This window comes from Pezoporus occidentalis, unplaced genomic scaffold (assembly GCF_034315485.1).
Source record: "Pezoporus occidentalis ecotype Australia unplaced genomic scaffold, CSIRO_AGI_Poc_V1 ctg32, whole genome shotgun sequence".
In the NCBI taxonomy this organism is placed as follows: domain Eukaryota; kingdom Metazoa; phylum Chordata; class Aves; order Psittaciformes; family Psittacidae; genus Pezoporus; species Pezoporus occidentalis.
The window spans coordinates 2046922-2073963 of NW_026915158.1; the positions used below are offsets into that span (position 1 = coordinate 2046922).

The following is a 27042-nucleotide window of genomic DNA, read 5'->3' on the forward strand; positions in this document are numbered from 1 at the left end:
CAAATTCAAAAACCTTTGGATGAATGAGTGCAAAGGCAACGTGGGCTGGAGGGAATGAGTCTAAATGGAAAGGAGAACAGTTGCTTAGGTCTAGCTAAAAGGGATTTCATCATAATTTTCCTCTAAGTTAAGATTATTTCAGGGCCAGTGAGATGAGAAAATCTGGAAAGATTTTTTTGGTGTGGAACAAGCATACTAAAGGACCTGCATGTTGAGGTAGTAGAAAAAATGATATGCTCCATTATTTCTAGTTTTGTGTCAGTCATGTTATGTTCTGACTTTGAGCCACTGTGCTTAGTACTGAAAGCTTGTTTAACAAGTTGCTGCTGAAATAAATAGGGATCATAATGATAAAGTGGTACAGGCTGTAATTTATGACATTTTTTGATTCGAGGAAAAGACCCTTGTCTTCCGCAAAAAATATATTATCCATATTTCTCAGTAGCTCTACCTGAAGAGCAGAACTTACAGTTATTGGGGAGGAAAATATTTAAAGTGATTACTTATGTTTTCTGGAAAATAATTTTCTTTTTTTTTTTCTTCACAGTAAAACCAACAGTTATTGATGTTGACATTTATGTCAACAGCATTGGTCCCGTATCATCAATAAATATGGTAAGTGACTTGCTAACAAAAATTTTTATCTGGACTGCTGGTTTTGGCATCAATACTAGCTTTTGAAAAAGGCATAAATACCACCAGGATAGGTTGTTTTTATTGTTGATTTAGTTTTGTTTTCAGCTATAGCTCTGTTTTTCAGATGAATCTTTTGTGTCTCTTCAAGACAGGAACAAACCTACAAGCCAGTATTATCCTCTGTGTTGTCTACCACAAAATGCTGGTAGATCTTGAATAGCAAAATAGCCTTCATAGCTAAAAAAAACCAATATATATGAAGCATAGCTAGTGTCAAGAAAAATCTGAATTCAATGTTTCAAGAGTTAGTCGAATATACAGAGCTTCATAATGTGGAATTAATGAGAATCATCACATACTATCAGTGTATTTATTTGAAATTCATCATCTCTTCAGTGGTTACTCTTCTTTCAGTAAGTTATTAACAATCTTTAGCCTTAAAGTACAATTTTGAAGAACTTGTACGTAGCTATGCTGCATGTACAAAGGCAGGAGAAACTGAAGAGTCTGTGTGATAGTGTGACAGTAGCAGACTTAGCAAAACGTAAGTCATTTGTTGCAGTGTTAACTCCAGCACGTTTCTCAATTCCATAGTAATACATTCAGATTTAGAAAGCAAATAATTTCTTGTATCTTTATGTAGTTACAGAGGTATGGGTTACTGTAGCTTCTTGTGCACCTTCATGTTCGGAATCAGTACAGTATGCCTTCTTGTAAGCTAAGCTGAATTTTTCTTTAATACAGTTTAGTAACAGAGGGCCTGTTAATATCTTAATTTACTTACAGCTCTTCCACTAACCTCTTCAGAGAAATTACTTTCTCTTTTTCACAATGACATTCAAATGCTGCTGTGTACCATGTCCCTGTAAGAATCTAATAAATGCGCTGCATGTACGTTTTGTGGTTTTGAGTAAAAACTCCTGAATTTGAAATGTGGTCATTCATCCTGGTTGTTTTTGCCTGTGTATGTGGGAGAATGGAAATTGTTGCAGCATGTCAAATACTGGATAGTCAGAGACTCCCATGCCCCCTGGTAATGGGAAATCTGGCAAATACAGACAGAACAAATTATGTACTGGGACCAACTTGGCCACATATTTAGAGTGTGAATTGTATTGGTCATATTTCGTATGAAGCACTGAATATCAAGCAATGACAGTACCTTCTTCATTCTTGAACTAATAAATATCTAATTATTTTGCCCTTCCCCAACTGTGTACAAAATGACTTGTCCAGGGAATAATTTATCAAAAGACCTATTTTCTGGCTTGCATTTCCATATACTCTAGGAGTGGGTACTCTGTTAAAAAACAATGGAAACAATGGTAAGGATGCTTACTTTTTGAAGTCTTTTTGGGTGCTGGAGATGTATGTGGAATAATAATTAAGAAAGCATTTGATCAGAACTGATTCAGATAGGAAGAAAGAAAAAATAATAATAGAAGGAACCAGTGGTTCCTGGAAGATTGTTAGGGCACAGTCAAAACATGACTAATTTACTTATCCTTTAACTTTGAGTTCAGAATATCTTATGGCACCAAGATGGAAAGACACTAGGTTAAAAACTGCATACTGTATCTCCTTGGTAGTAGATGATCTTAATAGGATGGTTAATGAGTATATGGTGTAGAGAAATTCCTTGGTTGCAGCTGAAAAAAAACTATTTATAATCTATAAGGGCAAATGATAAAAAAAAAAAGATGAAATATAAAATGCAGGTACCTGAAGTTTTTAAGGACTTAAGTCTGTGTAAAACTTTATTTAAACTTCTGAACAGAAATGGATCATGTTTCAGATATGCTTGTGGAAAGTATATCCCACTGAAACTGGATCTAAACTAGCTAAACACTTTTTGAGTTTCACCTTTATTTTCAAACCTAGTTATCAATACAGGAGATTAATATTAAGCACTCAAATGTAATAGCAAACTGTCTTCCAGAAGCTCAATTTCTGCTCTGTTACTTTGGATCTGATCCAGACTTATATGAGAGAGCGGAAAGGGGCTTGTAGTCTCTAATTTACAATGAAGGTAAGTCCTCCTCTCAGACCTACAAGCTGTGTTACTGTGTTACTCTTCTCCAGTGGAAGAACTGATTGAGGAGCTACTTTTCTCCCCATTTGTGTTACTTGATTTTTGTTCTGTTGATTCTGTGATTCTAAGATTCTATTTCTGTTTGTCTACAGTATGCAGTAGCACTGCGATGTTCTACCAGAAAAAAACAACAAAAAACCAAACCAAAACAAAAAACCAAAACCCAACAAACAAACAGCATTTTTGGGGATTAAAAATACTATTTAAAAATATTTTTAAGTAAGCAGTTTTTCGTGTACCCTGTGAACTGCTGGAGCATGGGTACTCGTGAATTAGCTGGAGATTACCTGTGGCAGAGGAAGAGGAGGGAAGGGACCATCTTCAACCTGATTCCTGTCATATAACTGAACTGTTGAAGAGAGATGAACGTGTGTGAAAATTGTGCACAGAGTTTAGAATAGTATTCTGAGAGAAAACAGAGTATTCCTGTGAGAAGCTGCATATGCTATGTTGCTCAGCAGGACAGGAACTTTTAGCTTTTCTCCACTGAATTATTATTAAAAGGTGAGCTATTCTGTCAAGGCAACTCGGCAAGTTGATTGAGCAAAAAGAAAGATGATTACACTGATTTCCATCTCTTCTATTTCAAGAGTGAGATCATCAACATGTAGAAGGAAGACTTCCCTGCTGTGTACTTCCAAACTTAGCCCTTAGCTCTATCATTTTTTTCTAAATCTGCAGTGCTTCTGAGGCAAAGTCATGTGGAGCTTCTCTAAAGATCAGACTCTGCAGGTATATTTTCTTATCAGTTTTCATCAGTGCTTTCCATCCTGTGGGTGAAACCTAGGAATTAAAATAATTTTCTGTAAGTTATCTATTCAGTGGATGTTCAGTTGAATGCTAACACCAATTCTGTAGAGCAAAGCTTTTCAGATGTCAATAACTTTGTTATGATTAGACTTAAGCATGAGTATTAGGATCTCATTGTTTCTTTAACAGTCAGGGAAAAGACAGGTGCTACCAGACACCTACCTACAGCAAAGATAACCTCAGATGAATTGTATGTGAATACTTGTGACTCTGAGAAAAAAGAAATCCCCTTAGACTGAGACTAGAAGTGCCACAAGGGGAAAAAATATTGGGGATCCCTCCAAATAGGCTTGCAGTCAAAGCAAAGTCAGTGTTCTCTGTGACAAAGATGGCATAATCCACAGGAATATATGGTTGACCCTGCATTCCAGACTGTTTGCACTTTCCCTAAAATGGAATTGTTGTGAATGCTTCATCCCTGGCAATGTTCAAGGCCAGGCTGGACAGAGCCTTGGGTGACATGGTTTAGTGTGAGGTGTCCCTGCCTATGGCAGGGGGGGTTTGGATCTTAAGGTCCTTTCCAGCCCTAACTGTTCTGTGATTCAATGATTCTAAAAACCCTATCACTGATTCGTTTCTTAGTTGCTTTCAAAAATATGTAGAACCTCAAGATTTCCAGAAAAGACAGGAGAGATTGTATAAAGGTAACAGAGATGCTCTGCTATTACAGATTCATCTTTATAACATCTTTATGATGACAATAGAAACTTGTTTTCTGGATAGACAGTGGTGACTCTTTGTCTGTGACATGGAAGATTATGTATGGAATAGTCTAAAAGAAGTTCATGTTAATTAGCAAGGAAAAGGAATCATGTGAGAACAAAAAGGTAAAAGCAGGCTGAATAATTAACTAAGTGATATTGGGAGGCAGTTTCAAGTGGCAATGGCTTTGAAGGAGAAAGTAATTTCAACATTTAGATCTATGGCTTGATGTTATGAAATGACAGAAATGACTGATGCTAGACGAGAGTATTTTGAAATTGAAAACTCTGAGATGCTTGAGTGCATGTTCAGAAATTTTAGGGTGACTTGTTTAACAGATAAAAGCCATCTATTGAATGAATATCTTGATGCCTGCCTTTTGTCAGAATCGTAATTGGATATGAACTTGAACGCATCTAAAAAAGACCCATACATTAGTTGATTTAAAAGTAAATGACACATGGATGTTCTGCACCCAACTAAGTCTTCCTGTATGCATATTTTATCACTTTGTCTTGGTTTTCATCTCTTCATAAAGAAAGTTACGGAAATCCTCAACTTGCTATTTCATGTTAGAGCATCATTAGAGAACCTGCCTTGTAGGGTGCAATATTCATTTCTACCACAAGATTTTATCTTTATTTAAAAAAACTTTGTCATACCTGTAATCATAATGAATATGATTCCACTGATGTTAGGGATCTTCTGAGTGAGTTTTAAAAATTTTAAAATTAATCTGCAATCTTGGTTCCCTCCCCCCCCCCCACTTTATATTGTAAAACAGGGGGTTTTGTTGGTAAAGAATGAATACCATTCATCAGTGTCATTTATGCATCAGAACAATGCCCTTCATTTTTTACACAATTTTTACAGTGAATAAAACCCAGAAGAGCCCATGTACCTTATTTTTTTTTCCACTTGAGAGCTTGTCCCTAGTCTAATTGGACATAATTTCCTTTATTGTCCCATTGCTTAAAACTAAAGGTTTAGAGAGTTGTATTTCATTTCCCTTCAAGCTTTTTTAGTGAACATGGTGTCCCTTGACAGTTAAGTACTCTTAGACGTGCATTTTCTGGTACAGACAAGGTATTTCTGCTGAGTGACTGCACAGAACTGAAGAATGAAACAAATGCTTGGTTTCTGCAATTAAAAAAGTCTACAAACTGCAGGGATGTATCTGTATCCCAACACCTCCATGCTTTTGTTAACAGCATATGCTTTTCTCCTTTTAAATCACTGTGGTCTTCATTTATTACTTTCTTGTTCTAGAAAAGGGACTTTTATGTGGTCAAAAATAGTTATATTCTAGGTTCTTTATATGTTTTCATAGGTTTCTTCCTCAGAGCTCTCTCCACCTCTGTCTTCTTGTGTGTCAGCTTTTTGTTAGACAGGTGGTTTTGCTACATAGAGTGTTGGACAAGCTGTTTTCTAGCCTTAAAACTGCTATTTCTTCCAGAAACTCGTGTCTTTTTTCCTACTTCCACAAATGACATTTGCAACCCCTGAGTGCTGAAGCAAGTTGGTGACAGGAAAATGGTTTTGTAATAATATTAGGTTTTTGCATACTACAAAAAAGTAGACGCTTTTGACCATAGTTCTGGATGTGTTTTAATTAAACAGGCATTCCAGTGAGATAGAGTCACTTTGTTAAAAACAGCAACAAACAGTTTAATGTTAATATACTGATTTTACTGTTTATTTAATTTTCAATGGTAAAGATAAGGAAACTGTTCAGGGCTCTAGAGCTGTTGTAAGAACCCTAAACCAGACAAACTGCTACCTCCTTTTCTGACTGTTTTCTGTTCTTACCTGAAGGCTGTTTTTGTCAGAGCTCATCTAAGAAAATGCATTCTTTGGGAGACATAGGAGCAGGGATAGCTGCTTCCTGCTTTCTCTAACTTGTGTTGTCTTATTTTGCAAGGATAACAGAATTTTCAAAAGTGCTTAAGGACCTTAGCCATGGGAGGTGTTAAATACCTAGGTATAGTAACATATTGTAATTCTCATACGTATAGCTCGACAAAGGTAGGACCATGTTCACAAAGGTATGCAAGTGTCAAGTTCTTTCTTACAGTGCCTAGGTTAATATAAATGTCAATGATTGTTAAATACTTATATCAGTCTGAGCTCCACTGGTATTTTCTTTGCATAGATAGTGAATTGAGAAGAAAACTGTATAATTCTTGGCACTTTCTGTGAGTAATCTTCTATAGGAATTCTGGTCTTAAAAAAAAAAAAAAGTTGTAATAAAGGGTTGTTGTACCTGTTGTGATTTGTGATTTAAAAAAGCTGTTTGAAGGAAACAAATTAGGCCAGCTGTTACAAAGGGGGTATATTTGGAAAAAATGGAGAAACCCTTCAACATGCAGATGCTTTATCACATTTGACATAGGCACAGTGGTGATTACACTGTCATGTAGTCTGCTTCTGTATGAATATTCTTCTCTGAAGTCAAAAGTTCCTGTGAAGACTATATGGGAGAAACAGAATAAATATGCTTCATCACAGTGAACTGTAACAGAGGCAGAAAAACCAGAAACGGTTGGCTACTATTTTGAGAAGGTTTCATAGGACAGCCATTCTATTTCAGACCTTCAGGACGTTATCCTAGAGAAAGATTATTAACACCGTCAAGAAGCAGCCTGGAAATGAAATTTCATAACTGTGTTGAATATAAACAAGCACAAGCTCAATAGTGGCATTGGTTTATATCTCTGTACAACTTGTGTTCCAGGTAACCTTTGTAAGTGGCAAGTACTTGTGACCTTTCTTGACTGTTGAACCTTCTCCTGATTCAATTGTACATACTAACCTTTATCGTTATTGTCTGCTGATTAATGTAACTTATTTTCACTTAGGATATATTCATCTCAATAGGCTTGAAGTTCTCAGTGTCTGTTTTGGATCAAAAAAAAAAGGGCATGTGTGCCCAAGATTTGGTGATTTTTATTTTTTTTTTCTTCATACCTATATTTGACATCTTTTTGTCCAGTAATGTCAGTTACTTGATTTTACTGCTTTTAGTAATTGAAGAATTGGAATGCAAATAGAAATGAAACATTTCCTCCTGTATTACCCAATAAGAATACCTCTGCTTTCAGACCTTGTCTCTCAAAATCATTCTTGGTAACAGTAGCTGGTGGACTCAAGGGATACTGAGCTTTGGCTGATAGTTCATGTTTGGTAAACTTTGTCGTCTAACTGAGACAAAGAAATAACTGCTATATGCTTACACACACTCAATATATCAGACTCTGATAGCCCTGTGCTTTCAAACGGCTGTTCAGGTAAATATTTCCCTAAGGTATATTTACTGCAGTGTGCAAAGTATGGCTTTTTTTTCGTTACCTAGAAGGCCTGTAGATTAAGGTTGAATTACAAGGCAATCAAAACTGTGAACTGTAGAAAGGTATGACTTTATTCTTTCAATTTATAGAGATTATTATATTGTAATAAAACATCTCTTTTTCTAATAATATCAGTTATTTGATTTTACTGCTTTTAGTAATTGAAGAATTGAGATAGAAATGAAAAAATTCCTCCTGTATTACTTATCTGCCTCTGTCTTGGTCTTCATTTCTTTGGGTGAAATTGTCACTTGATCACGTGCTCACTAAACATCTGGCCATCTTTAAGGCAAAGCAGTTTCAATTTTCCTAAATTGTACTTCATGCATTATGCAAATGTTACTTCATTAGACACTGAGATGAGCTATCAAGCTATATTGTTTGGTCAGAATCATGTAGGCTTGCCTCTCCTCTTGGTGCTGGTTTGAAATCAGACTAACAATTTTGGGTAAGTTCAGTTCATGCAATCATTTTTGTTTGTGATTCAATTAGGGCATACATAAGGATCTAGGTAAACGCAGTCAACGACTTTGTGTTCCTGACTTACGCTGATACCTATGTACAATGTGTGAAATGGCATAAACAATGAAAGAGCTAAATTAGTCTCTCAGGAAGTGAATGGAATTATGCCAGGCATAAATCTTGAGTCATGCCAAGAGGCTAATTATAAGATTCCAAGTAACCCAAAGTTCATTTTGGTAGTTTAACATATTGGATCCTCACTGCCTTCTCTCTTTTCTTACAATTTGCACTATTGTGGAGAGTGCAAAGTGAAACACCAGTAAGTTGGGAAATTTATTTTGTGCCATATGTGGCTGAATAAAAAGATGATGTGTACAGCAGTGAAAGATCTGCCTGGTGCTTAATGTTGTGGTCTGAATTCCACAGGGGGCCCAGGTTCTCACCTGAAATAAATGGCTGACTGCATTAATATAAATGGAAATGTGCTACCTGTGCTAGTACATAGGCTTCTTCTTTCATATTTCTTTTTTCCTAAGTACTTCTTACTGTTTTCAGATTAAAAGATTAGGTATTAGGAGGGTATTTTTGCATATTATAATCGCGCATATTGTTCTTTTGTAGAGTGTATCAAAAAAGAAAAAAAGACTTCAAGATTTTCTGATTGCCCTCACCTGAAAGCTACTAAGTTTATCTTCATTGTTGTCCTTGCAATGTGTTCTCTCACTCTCTGGTGTCTGAAGCTGTATTTATGTAAATATGTCTGAGCATTTCTTTGCCATCTGGATGGTACTGCAGGAAAGGTATAAGGATATGAAAATGAACACAAATGTAGGAAGCCTCGGAGAATGCCTTAAAAAGATAAAATTGGACCTACACTTTGGGAGCTGCCTAACTGGACTAGCACGCAAAGCGTTTGATAGATTGTGGCACAGCTAGATTAGCCAACTGCAAAGAGGCAGATTAAAAGAAGTATTTAGGAATTTCTTTTGGATTTTGAAAATGTCTGGCTAAACCAGCATTGTGTGAATGTTCTAGGTAATGGGAGCAATGTCACTGGTGCATTGAATGGTCAACTTGTGCTTGTTCTTTGGTTTAGCCCAGATTTATGCATGAAACTTTTGATGACATAGCAATGTTCTTTCAAAATACCCCACCAGAAGGGCCATCAACTAGAGGATGGGGTAAAAGCCTTTTGCTCATAAAGGCCATTGTGCTTGCAGAATCATCAACTGGCTACAGTTGTTGAATACAGTAGTGCCTGTGCTGGCAATTATTTGCTGGCATTGTGCAAGTAGACCTGTATCAACAGATTGAGGGTAAGGTTATTCAGTAGGAAAAATCTAAACATAAATTTACTTCTCACACAGAAAAAAAAACTTCATACTTTTCCTAGCTCTCATGCACCTAGAAGCGCTCCTTTTTCCCTTTTTTTCCTTTTTTTTTTTTTTGTTGTTGCTAGTATACCTATCTTAGCTTTTACATATATATAGGCTGTGATAACACATTATCATCTCTCAGATTTTAAACTCTCCATAGGTCTAGAGTTACAAGAGTCTTTATGAAACTCTGAATAAACCAACAAACAAAGCAGAAGTCAAAACCTTAAATACAAATGAGGGACCTGCCAAAAATCTGTCAGCTCCTAAATAAGTGACCTGATTTGTACAGAGTATCACATGGAAACCAAAGTCAGGAACTGGATTTGAAAGTGGTCTCTCATTATTTTTGTGTCTAATTGAACTTTACGAAGCTCAGCTTCCATTTTTGTTCAGAATCTGAATATCCCTTCCATGGGTTAACTCTCCATTTGTGTTAACTGAGTATTTTCCAGGATGAGATGCAGGACAGGTCAGTTTTACTTAGAAAACTGAATGTAATTTTAGCTTTACCTAGTAATTTCTTCCAGTCAAACTACCCTGGATTATAAAATTTCAATGAAAATAGTGAAATAAGGGTCTAAGTACTTGCAGTTGGTGTTATAATCTAATTGAGCATCGATGTAGTATTTTTCTTTGTAAACAGTGGTTTCCAGCTGACTATTGTAAAGGTTTGGGTAAAACTTTCAACCGCAGATATCCATCACAAAACTTTTATTTGCCAAAAGCAGTTCAGACAGTGGTTTGTCTGTTTCTGAAACAAAACTAGGAAGAAGCATTGCTTTCACATTCAAAAGTGAGTGACTGTCCTCCTCTCCCCAAACTTTATTACCTCATGCTAGTTAGAAAGGAAATTAAATTTTAAGGTTTTGGGTGGGATAGAGAGGAGAGAGTATGGTGCAGTTCCTCTGTCAGAGATGCCTTCTGTTGCCACTGTGAAAGTCTGTCTGCAAGTCTGTTTGCACATGCTCTGCAGAGAAAAATGATTTTAGCAACTTAAATCTCTGATTCCACCTGTGTTGCATATGTTCCTGTGTGAGCGTGGACCGGATTTCCTGGAAAGCTTACGTTTGAGCTACTGCAGCTGATGTGAAGGAAGAGTATTCTGTGCTCTTAGTGATCTTGCTGCACCGCAGCAGCATAGAGGAGGGAGTTACCTGATTGCCATGGACAATGGGTTGGGGTGCTGTCAGAGGGTGGACTGCCTGAAATAAATGTGAGAAGAACAGACTGAGACATGGATGTCTGGAAGAGCATAGAAGACTGAGGACTGGCTGTGTGTAATGAATAGGAATGGACTGAGGAGTTGGGGTATGAGGAAATTGGGATTGGAGGTAAAAAGAAAGAGCGGGTGAAAAGAAAAGGGGCACACCGGGGAGGGTGGGTAGGAAAATCTATTAGTAGAGCCCTCATGCTCCTCTAAAATTGAAAAGGGAATTCAAGGCCGTGCTCATACTCCTCTTCATAGCTGTGCATAAGTTTGGATGTAAGTATTTTGATTGTTACATTCATATTGTTTATGGGGGCAGCTATCAGCTATGAACTAGTGTCCATGTATTTTGCTGTATCTGAGTACCCAGCTGAGATACTCTGAAGGTGGAGGAAGTGTGTAGGGATGGCCAGTGTGTAGCTGGAAAGATAATCACATGATTGAGTCTTAGGCCTGGATATGCTTAATCGGAAAGAACGGTATAGATGTAGTCCCAAATTCATTACCATTCAGGTAACTTTAAACTCTCCTGGTCTTTGAAGGGGATGGCAAGCGATAGGAGCTAAGATGGTCTTTTAACCCAAACAGAGCTCACTGTGATGGAGCTAATATTTTGAACTCTCTTTACCTATAGAAATGACAATTATGGTGGCATATAATAAGTTATTTTGCATATAAAAAGCTAGGAAAGTATTCACAAAAGTTATATTTAAAGACTTTTTGGAGTTGAAAAATCAAAGGTATGGTTGATTGCTTATTTTTTTTTTCTCACTTGTATTTAAGCATTTCTTGATAATCTACCATGTTTCCGAAAACCCGTTCCTCCTTTAGTATACACAAAGTTTCTCTGGTCTGAGATTTTTTGTTCATTAAAAGGTGATTTCTTTTTATTGCTATTGCAGTACCAGCAGGTATTTGTATGGAGACGTCAGGAGGGTCTTGGGGTTGAAGCAGCAGAATGCTGCTTTAGTAGAACTGGATCCTGCCTCAGAAAATTTTGTGGAATGTGGAATAAAAGGTTTACAACAAACTTCTCAAAATGACTACTAGTTGGATGTTCCTTACTTTAGTAGCCTATTATTATACTCTGTGGCCTGATATGCAGCAGTGCAATAGATACTGAGTTGATGAGTGTTGAACATAAGTCCTATGTCATTGCATATTATCTAATAGAAAATACTCAGAAAAAAACAAAGTAAACCTGATTTTGAGCACCAAAAAGTTCTGTGAACTTCTGACTTACTCTCAGAGTCAGAGGTTATGATGAGGCTTTTTGGGAACTCCTCTGCTGAGCAAACATCTAGGGAGATGAGTGTGTCTTAACACAATTGACTTATACTTCTTGGAACATATTAAAAGTAAGTCAATTGAAAGGACCTTCATGACATTCTAAACTTTCCCTGTATTTCTCTCTTTACTATATCCTTAAGTGCTTGTTTTCTTCCTGTAAATTTGCATCAGCTACAAATTTCATGGGCTCTCCTAGGAGAACTAAAATACAGGGGCTTCCAGTTGCCATTGCATCCACACACAACTGAAGACCACTCTGTCTTGTCCTCGTTTTACCATCATCTTCTGTCTGCAGCTGAGAGGTATAAGTTCTTCTGCAATGAGGTGTGATTTAGGTAAGACTTAAAATCCTCTTGCTGTTTAAAGCAAGTGTTTTGATATCTTTAATAGCTCAGTCCTAGATTTCTGGGATGGCTAATTGTCATGGTTTAAACCCAGTCAGGCAACTCGTTCGCTCACTTCCCCCCTCCCTTCCTTCCCTCCCCCTACTCCCGGAGGGACGGAGAGGAGAATCGAAAAGAATGCAACTCCCACGGGTTGAGATAAGAACAGTTCAGTAACTAAGGTATAACACAAATCACTACTGCTACCACCAATAATAACAATGATAAAGGAAATAACAAGGGAAGAGAATACAACACCTCACCACCAGCCGACTGATAACTTGCCCCCCCCAGCCCGACCAAGCACTGACCGATACCTCCTCCAACCCCGCAGTCCCCCAGCCCTTCTGGATAAGTCTCAGTTACATCCTGGGCATGACGTGCTGTGGTATGGAATACCTCTTTGGCTAGTTTGGGTCAGGTGTCCTGTCTCTGCTTCCTCCCAGCTTCCCCTCCTCCCTGGCAGAGCATGAGGCTCACAAAGTCCTTGGCCAAACCAAAACATCAGTGTTACCAGCTCTGTTCCCGAGCCAAAAGTCAAAACACTGCACTGCACCAGCTACCAAGAAGGAGAAAAATGACTGCTACTGCTGAACCCAGGACACTAATGAAAGTGGCTTTGAGACTTAAAAGATATCCTTCACTGGTACTGTATCAAGTGCAGGTATAGTTCCATGTTTGGTGAATTAATCTTAGTTTTACCACATAGCTTTTTTGTATCAGAAATGCCGAGAGATCTCACTTTCTGGTGGAAATTCAGGATTTTTTTACACAGAATCCACATACACATTACCTGACAAAAGTTTCTGAAGACTGGATTTGCTTTCATGTTGTTTGACTAACATATGTTTCAGGATTAATTTATAGCAAATAAACTGGACAAAACAGTTGCCTGAAATTTACCCAGACACCACTGTGATCAGCAGGAGATGAGCCTACAAGAAGCGTAGCAAGCAACCTGCTCTTGAGCGGTAGGGCAGCTGGGTTCTGGGAACTGGTTGGTAAGAATGGGCAGATTGCTTTTGTTGTTGTTTTCCAAATGATTTGTAAACTGGCATTTCTCCTTTAAAACCTGTGAGTTTCTAATAACCTTTAAAAGAGCAGTTTTCGACTCAGGAGCCGGAAGGATTTCTTGAAGTAGAAATGCAGTGAGCAAAGAAATACTTAGAAGCCTTTCAGCTAGAATACAGGAGAATGTAGACCAGATTTTTTTTGTCCTGCCTGGAAAAGACAGGACTTCAACTCAGGAGTTTATAAGTGAATGCTATAAAAACAGAGTAACTAGTGGGCTGATAATTATTCTGGTTTGTTTTGTTTTTTTTTTTTGCCTACTCTGCAGTCATTTCCATTAATACTTTGAGCCTCTCTTAAGTGATTGTTGCAGATACTCAAAGGAACGCAACCTGTATTTACTTAAAAAATATAGCATGAGTAATTCACAGTGATCAGAGTACTGGATGAGGAAGTAACCCAGCTCGTATTTTGAAGGGAGGTCCTCAGATGCTCTCCTAATAATACTTCATAATCTATTCCTATATAATTCATGAAATGCTGCTGAGGGAGGGAGGGGGGAGCAAATGTTAACAGAAGTATTTCTTTCCTCCTAAATATCTGGTATAGTTAAGCAGGGAGCCCTTCTTGAATAAAGAAGGCTTAGGTGGAGGTTCAGTGTAATTTATTTGAAGGCATATAACATATGGTGAGTTTTACATCATGTTGGGAGAATTCAGTTGTTGCAAGTAAGGCTTTACAGCTTTTTGGCAAATTAGTTAACTTCCTGCTCACTTGTTGATTTAAAACTAGTGCATTATGAAATCAGCCTGTAATTTTTAGTTGTTTTTTTTTTTTTTTTTAATTTTTAAATTCATTAATTTCATTAATATCCATGAATGGCCAAAATCTGTCAGTCTACAGATGTAGTCTGTTTTCTGTAGTAGGCATCTTGCAAACTTTTATTTTAATTAATGAATTACTGGTTATAATACTTGCCAGTAATGCTTGCTCATGTATCAAAAAAAGGTTGAGTGTAAGAAACAAACTTTTCTATCAAAGATAGAATTGTTTGGATTTGTGTTTTCCTTTGGTTAATCAAAACTGAGAGAGCTATCCAATCCACAGCTTAAAAGCAGGACCTGAAATACAGTATGACATGCTGCTTCTTTTCTACTCACTCTCAACAGATTCTCAGCAGATTTGTGTTATTTTTGCCTTTGTCTGAATTTTACTCAACCCATTTTCTTTCCTCTCAAAAATTGTGTATATTTTTAGAAAGCCTCTGGAGTATGATGATGTTGTTTTGGGGTTTTTGTTTTCTCTAGAGGACACTTGTGTGGCAAGCTGCTGTCTCTTTGGCTTGTGGTTCCCTTGCCTAGCCTCACTTTGCCCCTCCTCATCTCCCTCTTCATTTTCTTTTGTTTTTGTCTCATTGTTAGTTTTTCCATGGCTAGTGTTACTCCTTACATTTCAAGCTGTTATGTGTAAGCAATTGTATATTCCCTCCTCTGTGTAGGAAAAATTCCAAAATGAGACCATTACTGTCTTCTCAAAAAAATAATTCCATTCAGTCAGGTTCCCATATCTTTGCGTGTCATGTTAAGTCTGCCAAACGGGTTAACTGCTAAAAGCAGGAAGAGGGATCTGATTGCTCGTAGATATCCTCACTTTTGCTCTTAATATAGAAAGATTAAATATTTTCTGGAGTTTTCAGGTAGTTTTGAATCTTGGTTGTGTTTAATTTTTTTCTGATGTGATTCAACTGTGGATGCCAGTGGCTAAAATCCAATTTTTAATGGATCAGGTATATGGCATCATGGTCCTTTCTACCCCTATTGTGCTCTAATTCTGTTAGGCTAACAGATTTCAAGAGCCCTGCTGAGAGGATTTGTTGATTTGCCTGTGGATGTTGGAAGGAAATGACAGAATCACTTTGTACCTGCAGTCTTCCATCTCTTGTGTTGTAATAAGCAATTTAGTGGTGCCAGTTATTCCCTCTGTAGGCTGTGGCCATAAGATTTTGTCAGACTTTTTCTTCAAGTTAAAACTAGTGGGAACACTGAGCCTATTCTTATGTCAGGTACGCAAGATGTGGTACGATCTTTTTAAATGATTCAGGCAGGGAGGTGTCACTGCTGACTGAGAGAAGTCATGAATGGAAAAAGTATTGGTTGTTGTCCTAGATGTAATACAGGTAATGCTTCATGGTGGAGGTAATAAAAGATGTGCTATAAAGAAAAGAGAGTGTTGCTATTATTGTGGGATTGCTAGATGTGTCTTCAGGATAAGGGATATTTGTGCCCCTTGAATGCTCTGATAGTCTCTGTTGGCTTTGTGACTAGGAGGGTCTTTCTGTCTTTTCCCTCTTATAAAGTTGCAGTTTAATTTATAAATCACAGTAGCTGTCCTGATACTTGCTTTACAGACCACTGAATCCTGTATTTGTTTGTAACAGCTGTGTATTGATTGGCTAAGTCTTCACTGTTAGTGAACACAGAGTTGAAAATGCCTGTGCTTTTTGCAGTGCTTGCTGCACTGGGAATACAACCCCTGCCTGAGCAACCAAGGCTAGGTTAATTAAAGGGGAACAGAAATCTCACAGAAATTAGTAAAAATGTTATGGGAGAGCTGGATTGTAGACCAGATGAATGGACAGGTTTGCATAAAATCTTAAAGCCGTGCTTGAAGATGCTATTTCTCTAAGCAGGGCAATAAAAGCTGAAGTTATCCCCTATGGCACTGAACTGACTCCATGGTGCTGTAGAAAGCCATGCAAGCTAGTTCTTTTCATGTATCCTTTAGTCTTCTTTCTCCTAAACAACTGTTTTTGACTGGTGTGGATTAGCTGTGTCCAGATTTTTCAGTTTAGATCAGATGAACGCAGAGATTAACATCTCTTCCTTTTGCTGGGCTAGTGAAGAAGCATACCATACACAGTATAGAATGTTGAAGGGCTTTTCTTTGTATTTCTTGCACTACAGGAGAGCATGAAATCTAGGCTTCCAGATGGAATGTGCTAGATACAGTGAATAAACAGATGATCTGTCCCCATCCCGTCCTGTCCCCCCACCAAAAAAAAAAATGTGTGTGTGTGATGCTGAAGGGAGAACTAGTAGTTTTCTAGCTATTACTTTGTACAGTCTACCATCGATAGAGGGTGGAAATAAAGCCCAGAAATTCTGATTGTCTGTGTTGTCCCGCTCACTGCTGCAAGCTGCTGGCATTACATAGGTAAATGGAAATATGGTTATATTTAATGTAAGAAAAGCATAGAATCAGAATACCATGTGGAAAGAATGAATGAAAGAGTTACCGAAATCCATTACTTGATGGCCTATTACGAAGGAAGGGTTCTCCTCTTTCCCCTGGTTTCTTTCATTGTAATTAATCTTTACTCCAGTTCTTTCTTAATTTCTTACTCTCACTACTCTTGAAAAGCCCTCTTTGTGTCTTTTCTTCCCATTCCCTGCAGCTTATCCTGTCCTCACACCACTCCACATCTTCATGACACTGATTTCTCCCTTCCAGCAGAACTGCTGCACAGTTGGCTACTCTTCTGTAACTCACTCTGTGCAAGATTTTGTGCCTTCTTTCTGACCTTGTTTTGTCAGGCCTACCAGTTCTTTAGGACATGGGGCATTTATAACATTTATACCCTTTGTATAATTGCTTTCTAATAAATATGATTAATCTTAAAGGCTTACTATTAGCATAATATACAGTTTGTACTGAAATTAAAATTTTGAGGGATACTTGTATAAATGTCAGCTCTTACAGTTATAGCATTTTAAGACTGCAAATGTCAATATATGCTATGTGATGGTGTTTGACTGTGTGTGAAGTACATTATAATCACTGATGGAATTAATTGTAAATGAATTAAAATTTTAATTAATCTTAAAATTTTCTGAAGTTCACACAAGTTAATCAATCCAAAGTTTAGATGCTTTTACAAACTACTGATATTTTTTCACTGTGCAAATGGAGTCAAAGTCAAGGTGGGTCAGGATTAGCTAAGCAAATGCCAAAGCAGTCAAAATGAAAATTCAAACTCCAAGGAATTCGGATGGTAAAGCATTGTGTAAAGTGTATGATTGAATATTTTCATCAGTTTAGACATCTTCATGTGGTCATAGAAAAATGTTAGCAGCAGAGGCCTCTTATTCATTATACATGCAATTACAAAAATGGCATGTGAGAGGGATCAAGGGCGAATGAACTTTAATCAGTAAGCAAGCTGAAAAAAACTGTGGTGAAGCTCAGGTTTCCCTTATTTATCTGCTCAGTTTCTGTACTGGGTTTGAGTGCCCAGGTTTTGATAGCAGGGGGCTACAGTGGTGGTTTCTGTGAGAAGCTACCAGAAGCTCCCCCCTGTGTCTGATGAAGCAAATGCCAGCCAGTTCCAAGATGGACCCACTGCTGGCCAAGACCAATCCTATCAGTGACAGTGGTAGTGCCTCTGGGATAACATATTTAGGAAGGGGGAAAAGTTACTGTCTTTATCTCAACCCATGAGCTTTTCATTATATTTTCTCTTCAATGTTTAACTGAAGAGAAGTCATAGAGCAGCTTTGGTGGGCACCTGGTGTCCAGCCAAGGTCAATCCACCACAATTTATTTCTTCTTGTATGGACGAAAGAGCAGGGAGCAGTCCTTTCCACAGACAATATTTTTCATCTTTAATCGTGGGCTTTTCAAATGATAGACCAGATATAGAAAATACTAAAAAATCATGATTAAAGCAGAGTATATATCTAATGATTCCTTTAGATTTGAACAGAGAGAGAATTTTGACAGTTTCTCTGTAGTCAGGAGAAGTCTGACCTGAGTCAGTGCAGATGGACACCTGGGTGGTATTCCCATCTAACATAAAGGATGTTTTAGTTTTAGAGTCAGAATCACTAACTTGTTATCATTTGCCACTCTGTCCATTTTGTTGTAAGTCTGTGTTCTGTGTTCAGCTGTAAGTTATTTTTTCTCCTTCTTAGAAACTGGGGCAGTGCTGTGTTTTTGAATTTAGCCTGAGAACAATGCTGATAACACCGATGTTTTTAGTTGTTGCTAAGTAATGTTTACCCCAACCAAGGACTTTTCAGTCCCTCATGCTCTGCCAGCAAGAAGGAGCACAAGAAGCCGGGAGGAAGCAGAGACAGGACACCTGACCCAGGCTAGCCAAAGGGGTATTCCATACCACAGCACGTCATGCCCATTATATAAACTGGGGGGAGTCACCTAGAAGGCCCATATTGCTGCTTGGGTTGGGCTAGGTATCAATCAGCAGGTGGTGAGAATTGTATTGTGCATCACTTGTGCTTATTGTAGGTTGGTTTTTTCTTTCCCCTTTTAGTTTTATATTCTCTCCCCTTGTTATTTCCCTTATCATTATTATTATTGGTGGTAGCAGTAATGATTTGTGTTATACCTTAGTTGCTGGACTGTTCTTATTTCAACCCTGTGGGATTTACATTCTTTTGGTTCTCTTCCCCATCCTGCCAGGAGCGGGAGGGCAGAAAGAAGGAGGGGGGTGAGCGAATGGCTGCGTGGTTCTACGTTACCAGCTGGGCTTAAACCACCACAGTCTGATTCAAACAATGCTTGAATGCATTTTTATGCATATCCTTATCATAAATGCAGTTTTTGCTTTGCATCCGCATTTGAGTAGGAATGTGTGAATCAGATAAACATGGGCTTATCTTGGATGAGAAAAAGTGATTGTTAATCAAATATTTGTTATTAAATATTAAATTGTTAGTATTGTTTTGCTTTCAAATTCATCAGAAAGAAATATGATTATGTAGCTATTGATAGGAAATAGGTCAGAAAAAGCCATTCTGTATTCATGCTTAGAATGATGGAATAATTTAGGTTGAGATAGGACATCCAGAAATCAAGTAATCTGATCATCTGAAAATCCTGTCATCCGGTTGAACCCTGTATTACAAGCAGGTTCAGCTTGATCAGGTTGCTCAGGACCTCAGTCAGTGCAGTTCTGAGCTTCTACAAGAGAGGAGATTCCAGAGCCTTCCTGGGCAGCCTGTTCAGTATATTTGACCACTGCTATGGTTTAAGAAAATGTCTATCTAAATGGAAATTCCTGTGTTCTATCGTGTGTCTGTTGCTTCTTTCCTGCCTCTGCGTGCTTCTGCGAAGGGTATACGTTCTCCATAAATTCTCCCATTAAGATAGCTGAGGAGCTCCCCTTAGCCTTCACTTTAGGATGAACAAATCCAGTTCTCTTAAGCTTTTTTCATATGTCACATTTTCCAGTCTCCTGATGATCCTGATGGTCCCCTGCTGGACTTGCTCCAGTGTGTCAGTGTCTTGTACTGAGGAGTCCTAGTCTGGTACAATACTCCATATGTGGTGTCTAAAGTGCTAAACAGAAGGAAAGTCATGCCTTTCAACGCACTGGCTATGCTCTTGTTAATGCAGCTCAGTGTGTGGTTGGCCCTTGTCTTCACAGCTTTGTACTGCTGATAATGATCAACTTGTCCACCAGAGCCCTCAAGTCCTTCCCTGCAAAGCTGTTTTCCAGCCCACTGGTTCCCAGCCTGTCGTTGTATGGAGTGATTTCATCCCAGATGCAGAACTTTACATTTGTCTGTTGAGTTGCATGAATTTTCTGTCAGTTCACTTATGTAGCTCGTCAAGGTATTTCTTCATAGCAGTCCTTCAGCTATTAAGGTGATCATCCCCACCAGTATGATGCACACTTTCTGAGAATGCCACGTCCTATCGCTGAAGTTATTAATGGAAGATGTGAAAGAATACTGCATTGAGCTATTGATCCGTGAGGGATGGCACTGGTAACTGGCTGTCAGGTGAACTTTGTACCACTAATGACATCCATGTGAGCCCAGTGGTCCAGCTAATTTCCATCCACTTCATAGTCTGTTTATTGAATTTATATCTCACCTGCTTGGCTGCAAGTATGTTATGGGAAAGCTGTTCATGTAATATTTGTATCTCACGGTGCCTCTTAGAATACTGTTTTTCCCTTTTGGGTTATTCACATTGCTATTAATCAGCATTTAACTATTCCTTTAAGCAAGACTGACATTCTTTAGGAAACGCATACTAGATTGAGGACAGATTCTTAATGTAAAACTTGACTGTGCTTGGGTCTGTCAGATATGTGATGAATTCTGTGGCACTGCTTTAACCTAGAAGTACGTGGTTAGTTATTATTACAAGGTAAGACTGCAATATGAGCACATGAAGAACAGATACAGGGCCTCATGTCTGGTTTGGTCTCTGTATAGAGGGGCAAAAAATCGATGGGTACCTCTTTCTTTCTTGGTATTTATCACAGTGGATGATTTCTGTCATAGAAGGATACGTGCTTTAATTGATATCCTTTAAAAGTTGATTCGAGGTTTGGGTAGAGGAGCAGGAAAGGACTGCACAACAGTCTGTCAAAGATCTGTCTCACTAGAAATTATTCAGAAGTTTCTTTTCCCTGGTCTCCTAATGCAGTAACTGATCTTGATAGATAAGGTAACTGTAGCAAAAGTGAACTGTTAACTGTGTAATACCTCTATTGGTTGAAGTGATCTATAGATGAAAGAATATTTTCCCATTGGGGAAATACTGGTGTTGCTATGCGTAATTGCAATATTCTCTCAACCCCAATTGATTTAAGCAATCAGACAAAACAGCAATGAAGCTTCTTCCCAGCCTTTCTGAGCTTTGATTTATATTCATTTGGCTGGCTCAAGGAATGCTGACTATCAAATCCACATGTAGACACTGTTCTATTTTTAAGTCTGTGTCTCTTTGTGTCCAAGGCAACCGTTTGAAGCCAGGAAATTCTAATATCTGCAGAACTTACTCCACATATGTATGAGTCTAGCTATATCAGGCTATCTCTCATGGGCTGCCAGTTTATCAGCAGAAACATACAGGAATGCAGATATCATCAGTTTGTCTCCATGGGATTAAAGCTGGCAACAGCTGCTGGGAGTTTAATAATACTGCTGATATTTAAACATAGAAAGCTGCTTTTCCTTCTGCAATCATTTTTCACTTCCTTAAAAAAATAACTTGTTTTTTATTTCCCAGGGTTTATCTTTTATTAATAGATTGGCCATATTAATCACAGAGCTAGTCCAGCTTTCACAAAACTTTATTATAGTTGAGCAAAGTGCAAATGTGCACGCATGTGTTTGTTTGGTTTAATTAGGAAATTTTGTGCTTTATTACTGATGTTAACCATGGCTTTGTGATCATCAATGAAGTGTCAGCAAAGTGTCCTGAAGGTGTGGGTAATACCAGCAAAACAGGGCAAGATACAGTCTACAAGCTCCTTGAAAAATTCACTGAAAGCATTGTGAAGTACCTACTCTGGCAACCTAGAAGTGATTCACAGGCAAGATAGTGTGGCTCTATGCTTCAAAAAGTTTTTTCCCAATTTTCATTAAAAAAAAAAAAACACAAAAAAACCAAACCAAACCAAAAAGACAGTGCAGCTATCTGCATATGTTAATTAAGGTTCGCAGGAATCCTCTGTGAAATTACAGCTTTTTTCCTCATGTTTTATAGGTGTGTACGCTAGGGCTCAGAAAAAGTGTTTCATGACAGCAGGTTGCCTCAAGATCCTTCCCAAACCAAACAGGGGAGAGTGAGGGAAAGACCCTGGCATTCTTTGTCCCTTATCATTATGTACCTTGCACGTACTAGACAATGAAGAGTCTCTCATTTCTCATTTTCTTCCACTTACCAGGTGCTCATAAATACTAAGTGTATTAAGATAGTTCTAAACTAAATTCCCTGGGTGCTTTCCAGTTCCAGCTGCACACCTTGATCTTGTTGTGTCTTCAGGCTGGGAGGAGACCTTAGTGTGCAGCATCCTCAGTGAGCTTTGGTCATCAAGGGAAGAAGCAGGGGGTGTACATGGACAGGAGGAGATCCAAGACTTCTTTCCATAAATCACCATGTGATTTTTCTCTTTAATTCAACAGAACAGTGCAAGGTAATTATATGGTAGGACAAAAATGAAAACTAAACAAAGCTTATTTCCTTTTTGCTTTGCTAAAGTGCTTTTCAAACACTGAGGGTAGCTTCCAGAGAGGTGGTGGAGGTCTATGTGGAGTCAAGCCTGTTCTGGAAATGTTTGAGACCTCTTTGGAAGAAACTGAGTTGTCCTAGTGGAAACACTGGGAAATTAACTCAGTAAACAATTAGAGGAAGTAGAAGGGCAAGAGAGATGATTACTTGATCTGTTCTGAATTCTTGTTATTCACCTAGCAATTTATTGGAGTTGATTCTTATTTGACTTTTTTTGATAATGTTTTATTTGCACTTGTGCAAAAAGAAAGCATTCTGATTTGAAAGTGGCTCTTACGTCCACCTTGCATTAACTTTTTTTTGCCATTAATGATAGTGTAGTCAAGAAAGTAGGAGATAAGTCCCATTAACTGCATTTCTCTTGTGTTGAATTAATGAGAAAAACAACAGTGTGTGATACTAGTGTGTCCTGGGTTCAGCAGTAGCAGTCATTTTTCCCCTTCTTGGTAGCTGGTGCAGTGCAGTGTTTTGACTTTCAGCTCGGGAACAGAGCTGATAACAAGCGATGTTTTGGTTTGGCCAAGGACTTTGTGAGCCTCATGCTCTGCCAGGGAGGAGGGGGAGCCAGGAGGAAGCAGAGACAGGACACCTGACCCAAACTGACCAAAGAGGTATTCCATACCACAGCACGTCATGCCCAGGATGTGACTGGGAGTTAGCCGGAAGGGCTGGGAGTCTGCAGGGTTGGAGGAGGTATCGGTCAGAGCTTGGTCGGGCTGGGGGGCGAGTTATCGGTCGGCTGGTGGTGAGATGATGTATTCTCTTCCCTTGTTATTTCCTTTATCATTATTATCACTGGTGGTAGCAGTAGTGATTTGTGTTATACCTTAGTTACTAAACTGTTCTTATCTCAACCCGTGGGAGTTGCATTCTTTTCGATTCTCCTCTCCGTCCCTCCGAGAGCAGGGGGAGGGCAAGAAAAGGGGGGGAAGTGAGCGAACGAATTACCTGACTGGGTTTAAACCACGACAGTTCTTTTTGGCGCCCAACGTGGGGCACGAAGGGTTGAGATAACGACAGATTTGACTGGATTAATAGTCACTCGTCACAATGCTGATTTATTGGCTCTCAGAGTTGTTCTTGTTGATCTCACAGCTTCAGAATGTTGTAACTTACGTAGAGCCGGTATTTGCTGTGTTAGTGTTTATCAAGTATGGGGCCTGGGCTAAGGTTCTTGTCTCACTGTGCTTTATGGCAATGGCTTGTAATACGGGTGGGCTCCAGCAGCAGGGCGGGACGGACGTGGCCGTGGACTTGTACCTGGCCGTCCGGCTGCTCTTCACCGTCCTGGCCCTCACCCTACTCTCCATCTTCGTGAGGCTGCGGGGAGCCGAGGGGGAGCGGCCCCGGGAGCCGGCGGCAGCCGAAGCGGCCCGGGAGAGCGGCCCCGGGGACCAAGCGGCGGCGGGAGCGGGGCCGGAGGCCGCGAGGGTACGGCTGCGGGTGGAGGAAGTCGGGGCGGTCGAGGAGAGGAAGGAGGCGGCTGCCGGGCAGCGGGAGAAGGCGGCGGAGGAGCCGGGCCCCGCGGAGGAGCCGAGCCCCGCGGAGGAGCCGAGCCCCGCAGAGGAGCCGAGCCCCGCGACAGCCGAGAGCATTCCCCGGAAGCCGCCCGCCGAGCCCCAGGAGGATGCAGGAGACCACGCAGCATTTCCCAGCAAGGCAGAGGAGGAGGAGCTGGACTCAGGAAAAGAGAAGCTGGTGGTGGGAGAGCCGGCAAGCACAGCAGCTACACCAGCCCCAGTGACAAGTACAGCAGCTACACCAGCCCCAGTGACAAGTACAGCAGCTACACCAGCCCCAGTGGCAAGTACAGCAGCTACACCAGCCCCAGTGACAAGTACAGCAGCATCAGTTGAGAGTTCTGAAGGTTTTGAATGGCCTTTGGGTGTCCTTGGTACCTGCCTGCTGATTGTGATGGGGATCAGCATGTTGGCACACACACAGGCTGTGTTCTACCCACGACCATTTTGTCTGATCTCAAAAGTTAAGCAGAGTCAGGTTTGGGTCTTGTCTGGGGTTAGACGAGGATATGGGGGGACCAAGAGGTTTTCCCCAAGGCTGGACAGCCAGGAGTGGCAGGGTGTGTGGGACAGTATGGGCAAGTATCTAGTCCACTGGGCCCCTCCAGTGCTTTTGGAGATGGAAGGCAGCTGTATGGAGTCCCCAGCAACAAGCTGCAGAAACTGCTGAAGGGGACAGTGAATTATTTTGAGCCTGGTGGGCCCAATGCACTTCAGGCCATCAGAGCAGAGATGCAACACAGAGATGGACTCATGATCGAGGGGTGGACTTAGCAATGGACACTATTGCCCAGGTTATTCACGAGTGTGAACACTGCACACAGTCTCTCCTGCTCTGGAAGACTGTTACAAGAGATGGAGCCTGACATCATGGACCAGATGGACTCAGCAGCTTTATAGGGACTGGTCCATGCACTAAGATAAGAGTGCACTGAGATAAGAGTGATGGTATATTGAAAATGTGGGATCTGAGCATGACGTGAATGGTATGGAATAAGGGGTGGATAATGTCCTGGGTTCAGCAGTAGCAGTCATTTTTCCCCTTCTTGGTAGCTGGTGCAGTGCAGTGTTTTGACTTTCAGCTCGGGAACAGAGCTGATAACAAGCGATGTTTTGGTTTGGCCAAGGACTTTGTGAGCCTCATGCTCTGCCAGGGAGGAGGGGGAGCCAGGAGGAAGCAGAGACAGGACACCTGACCCAAACTGACCAAAGAGGTATTCCATACCACAGCACGTCATGCCCAGGATGTGACTGGGAGTTAGCCGGAAGGGCTGGGAGTCTGCAGGGTTGGAGGAGGTATCGGTCAGAGCTTGGTCGGGCTGGGGGGGCGAGTTATCGGTCGGCTGGTGGTGAGATGATGTATCTCTTCCCTTGTTATTTCCTTTATCATTATTATCACTGGTGGTAGCAGTAGTGATTTGTGTTATACCTTAGTTACTAAACTGTTCTTATCTCAACCCGTGGGAGTTGCATTCTTTTCGATTCTCCTCTCCGTCCCTCCGAGAGCAGGGGGAGGGCAAGAAAAGGGGGGGAAGTGAGCGAACGAATTACCTGACTGGGTTTAAACCACGACATAGTGTTCTTACACTTCCTCTAGTTTCTTGGAGCACTTTGTCCACAAGTACTATGGGTTTAGTTTTATAACTAAATAATAAAAATACTGTTTAATAAATTGATGTCTTAGGCTTTTTCATACCAACTCCTAGCATATTTATGTATGTGCCTTTGCCAAAATTATTTGGCTTCTGCCTGCAGTTTTGCCACTGCATTCTTTTAAAAGGTGAATGTCATAATTTTGTTAAAACTAATAAGAAATAATAATCCAACATAAACTCAAAACTGTATGTTTCTTGTTTGAAGCTGTTCATGATCCTTATTCTTTCCACTCCTCTATAAGCTGAGTTTTCAGCTAAATATATTTGTGGGTTTTTGTTTTGCTTTTTGTTTTTATTTCGTATATTGCCTCAGTCTCAGAAAGGTTGTGGCAAAAGGGACCTCATTGAGAAAGTCTTTAGAGTTTAATTGCCAAATATTAATAGCTTTCTAAAGATCTTTGGATCAAGCTAGGAAAACTGACATATTTTTATAATGTCAGCTGTGGAATTCAAGCCAATGCCATGCCAGAGTACCAGTTTTGTAATAAGGAATGTGGAATAGAGTATTATTCAAATAAAAATATTTGGATTTGGCAAACTTGTCTCCTATTTCTGTGTTCTGCATATGACTATACTAAGTAACCCTTGATAAATCATGGAGATCTGACTCTTACTGCCATGCAATGGTGGAATGAGTTTTTAAAGAGACAGTAGGTTAATTTCAGGGTAGGGCATCATGGCAAGGGTTTTGAGTGTACCAGAGCAGCATGAAAGACTGGCAAAGCCTTAAGGACTGTATGCAAGATTCTTGAAAGTAACTGAAAGTGAAGCTTTTAAAACACAACTTTTAAAGTTATATTAATCTGATTTACGCAGATTTCTCTCAGCTGTATTTCAGTTTTGTAGTTTCCATTCCTTGAGTCTGTTCTTGCTTAATACTAAGCAGCTTATTTTACAGTTGCCTTACCCATCTTTATGTGGAAAAATTGGTCTAGCTTCTTGTGTGGCTTTAGAAAAACCTGCAAGTCTGATAAATATTGCTATGAACCATAAAGAAGCAATTTCATTAAATTACGATGACAGAAATAAGTTGGGTAGATAACAGACTACAAGATACTAAAAGCTGAAATACTTTGTTGTTTTGTTTTTTTAGTGGATTTATGAGACTTAACTCTCATCTAAACAGACTGTAACAGCTGCAGGTTAGCTCGCAAGTATTGCCATAATGGTTTAGCAACATAATTAGGCATCCTTTCATATAGTGATGTTGGCTAGTGTTCATCAGAATTCCAAAACGTGAGAGGTGTTTTATAAAACATGAAACTGTCATGCAATGGTTAACATAAATTGTCTAAAGCTCTAGTATTTTTACTTTGACTAATGGTTTGCAAACCCAATTATAAATGAAAAAAAAAATAAATTCACTATAATCTTGACCTGTGTGCAGAGGAAGTGTGAGAATGTTCAGTTCAGTTTGAAATTTATCATATCGAATTGTGATGCGGAGATGGGAAGAGAGCACTGCAAAGAGACTTGGACTATTTTGATTCTATTCCAGGC

At 39.5% G+C, this 27042-nt stretch overlaps 1 protein-coding gene across 2 annotated transcripts in view; it reads left to right on the forward strand.

Annotated features, from left to right (window-relative positions):
* GABRG3 (gamma-aminobutyric acid type A receptor subunit gamma3) overlaps window positions 1-27042 on the forward strand; it is a 328777-nt gene that overhangs the window by 17459 nt on the left and 284276 nt on the right. For both annotated transcript variants that reach the window (XM_062628603.1, XM_062628604.1), the window contains exon 3: window positions 548-615. In XM_062628603.1, coding sequence (XP_062484587.1) covers window positions 548-615 — 68 coding nt within the window. The remainder of the gene's footprint in view (window positions 1-547; window positions 616-27042) is intronic.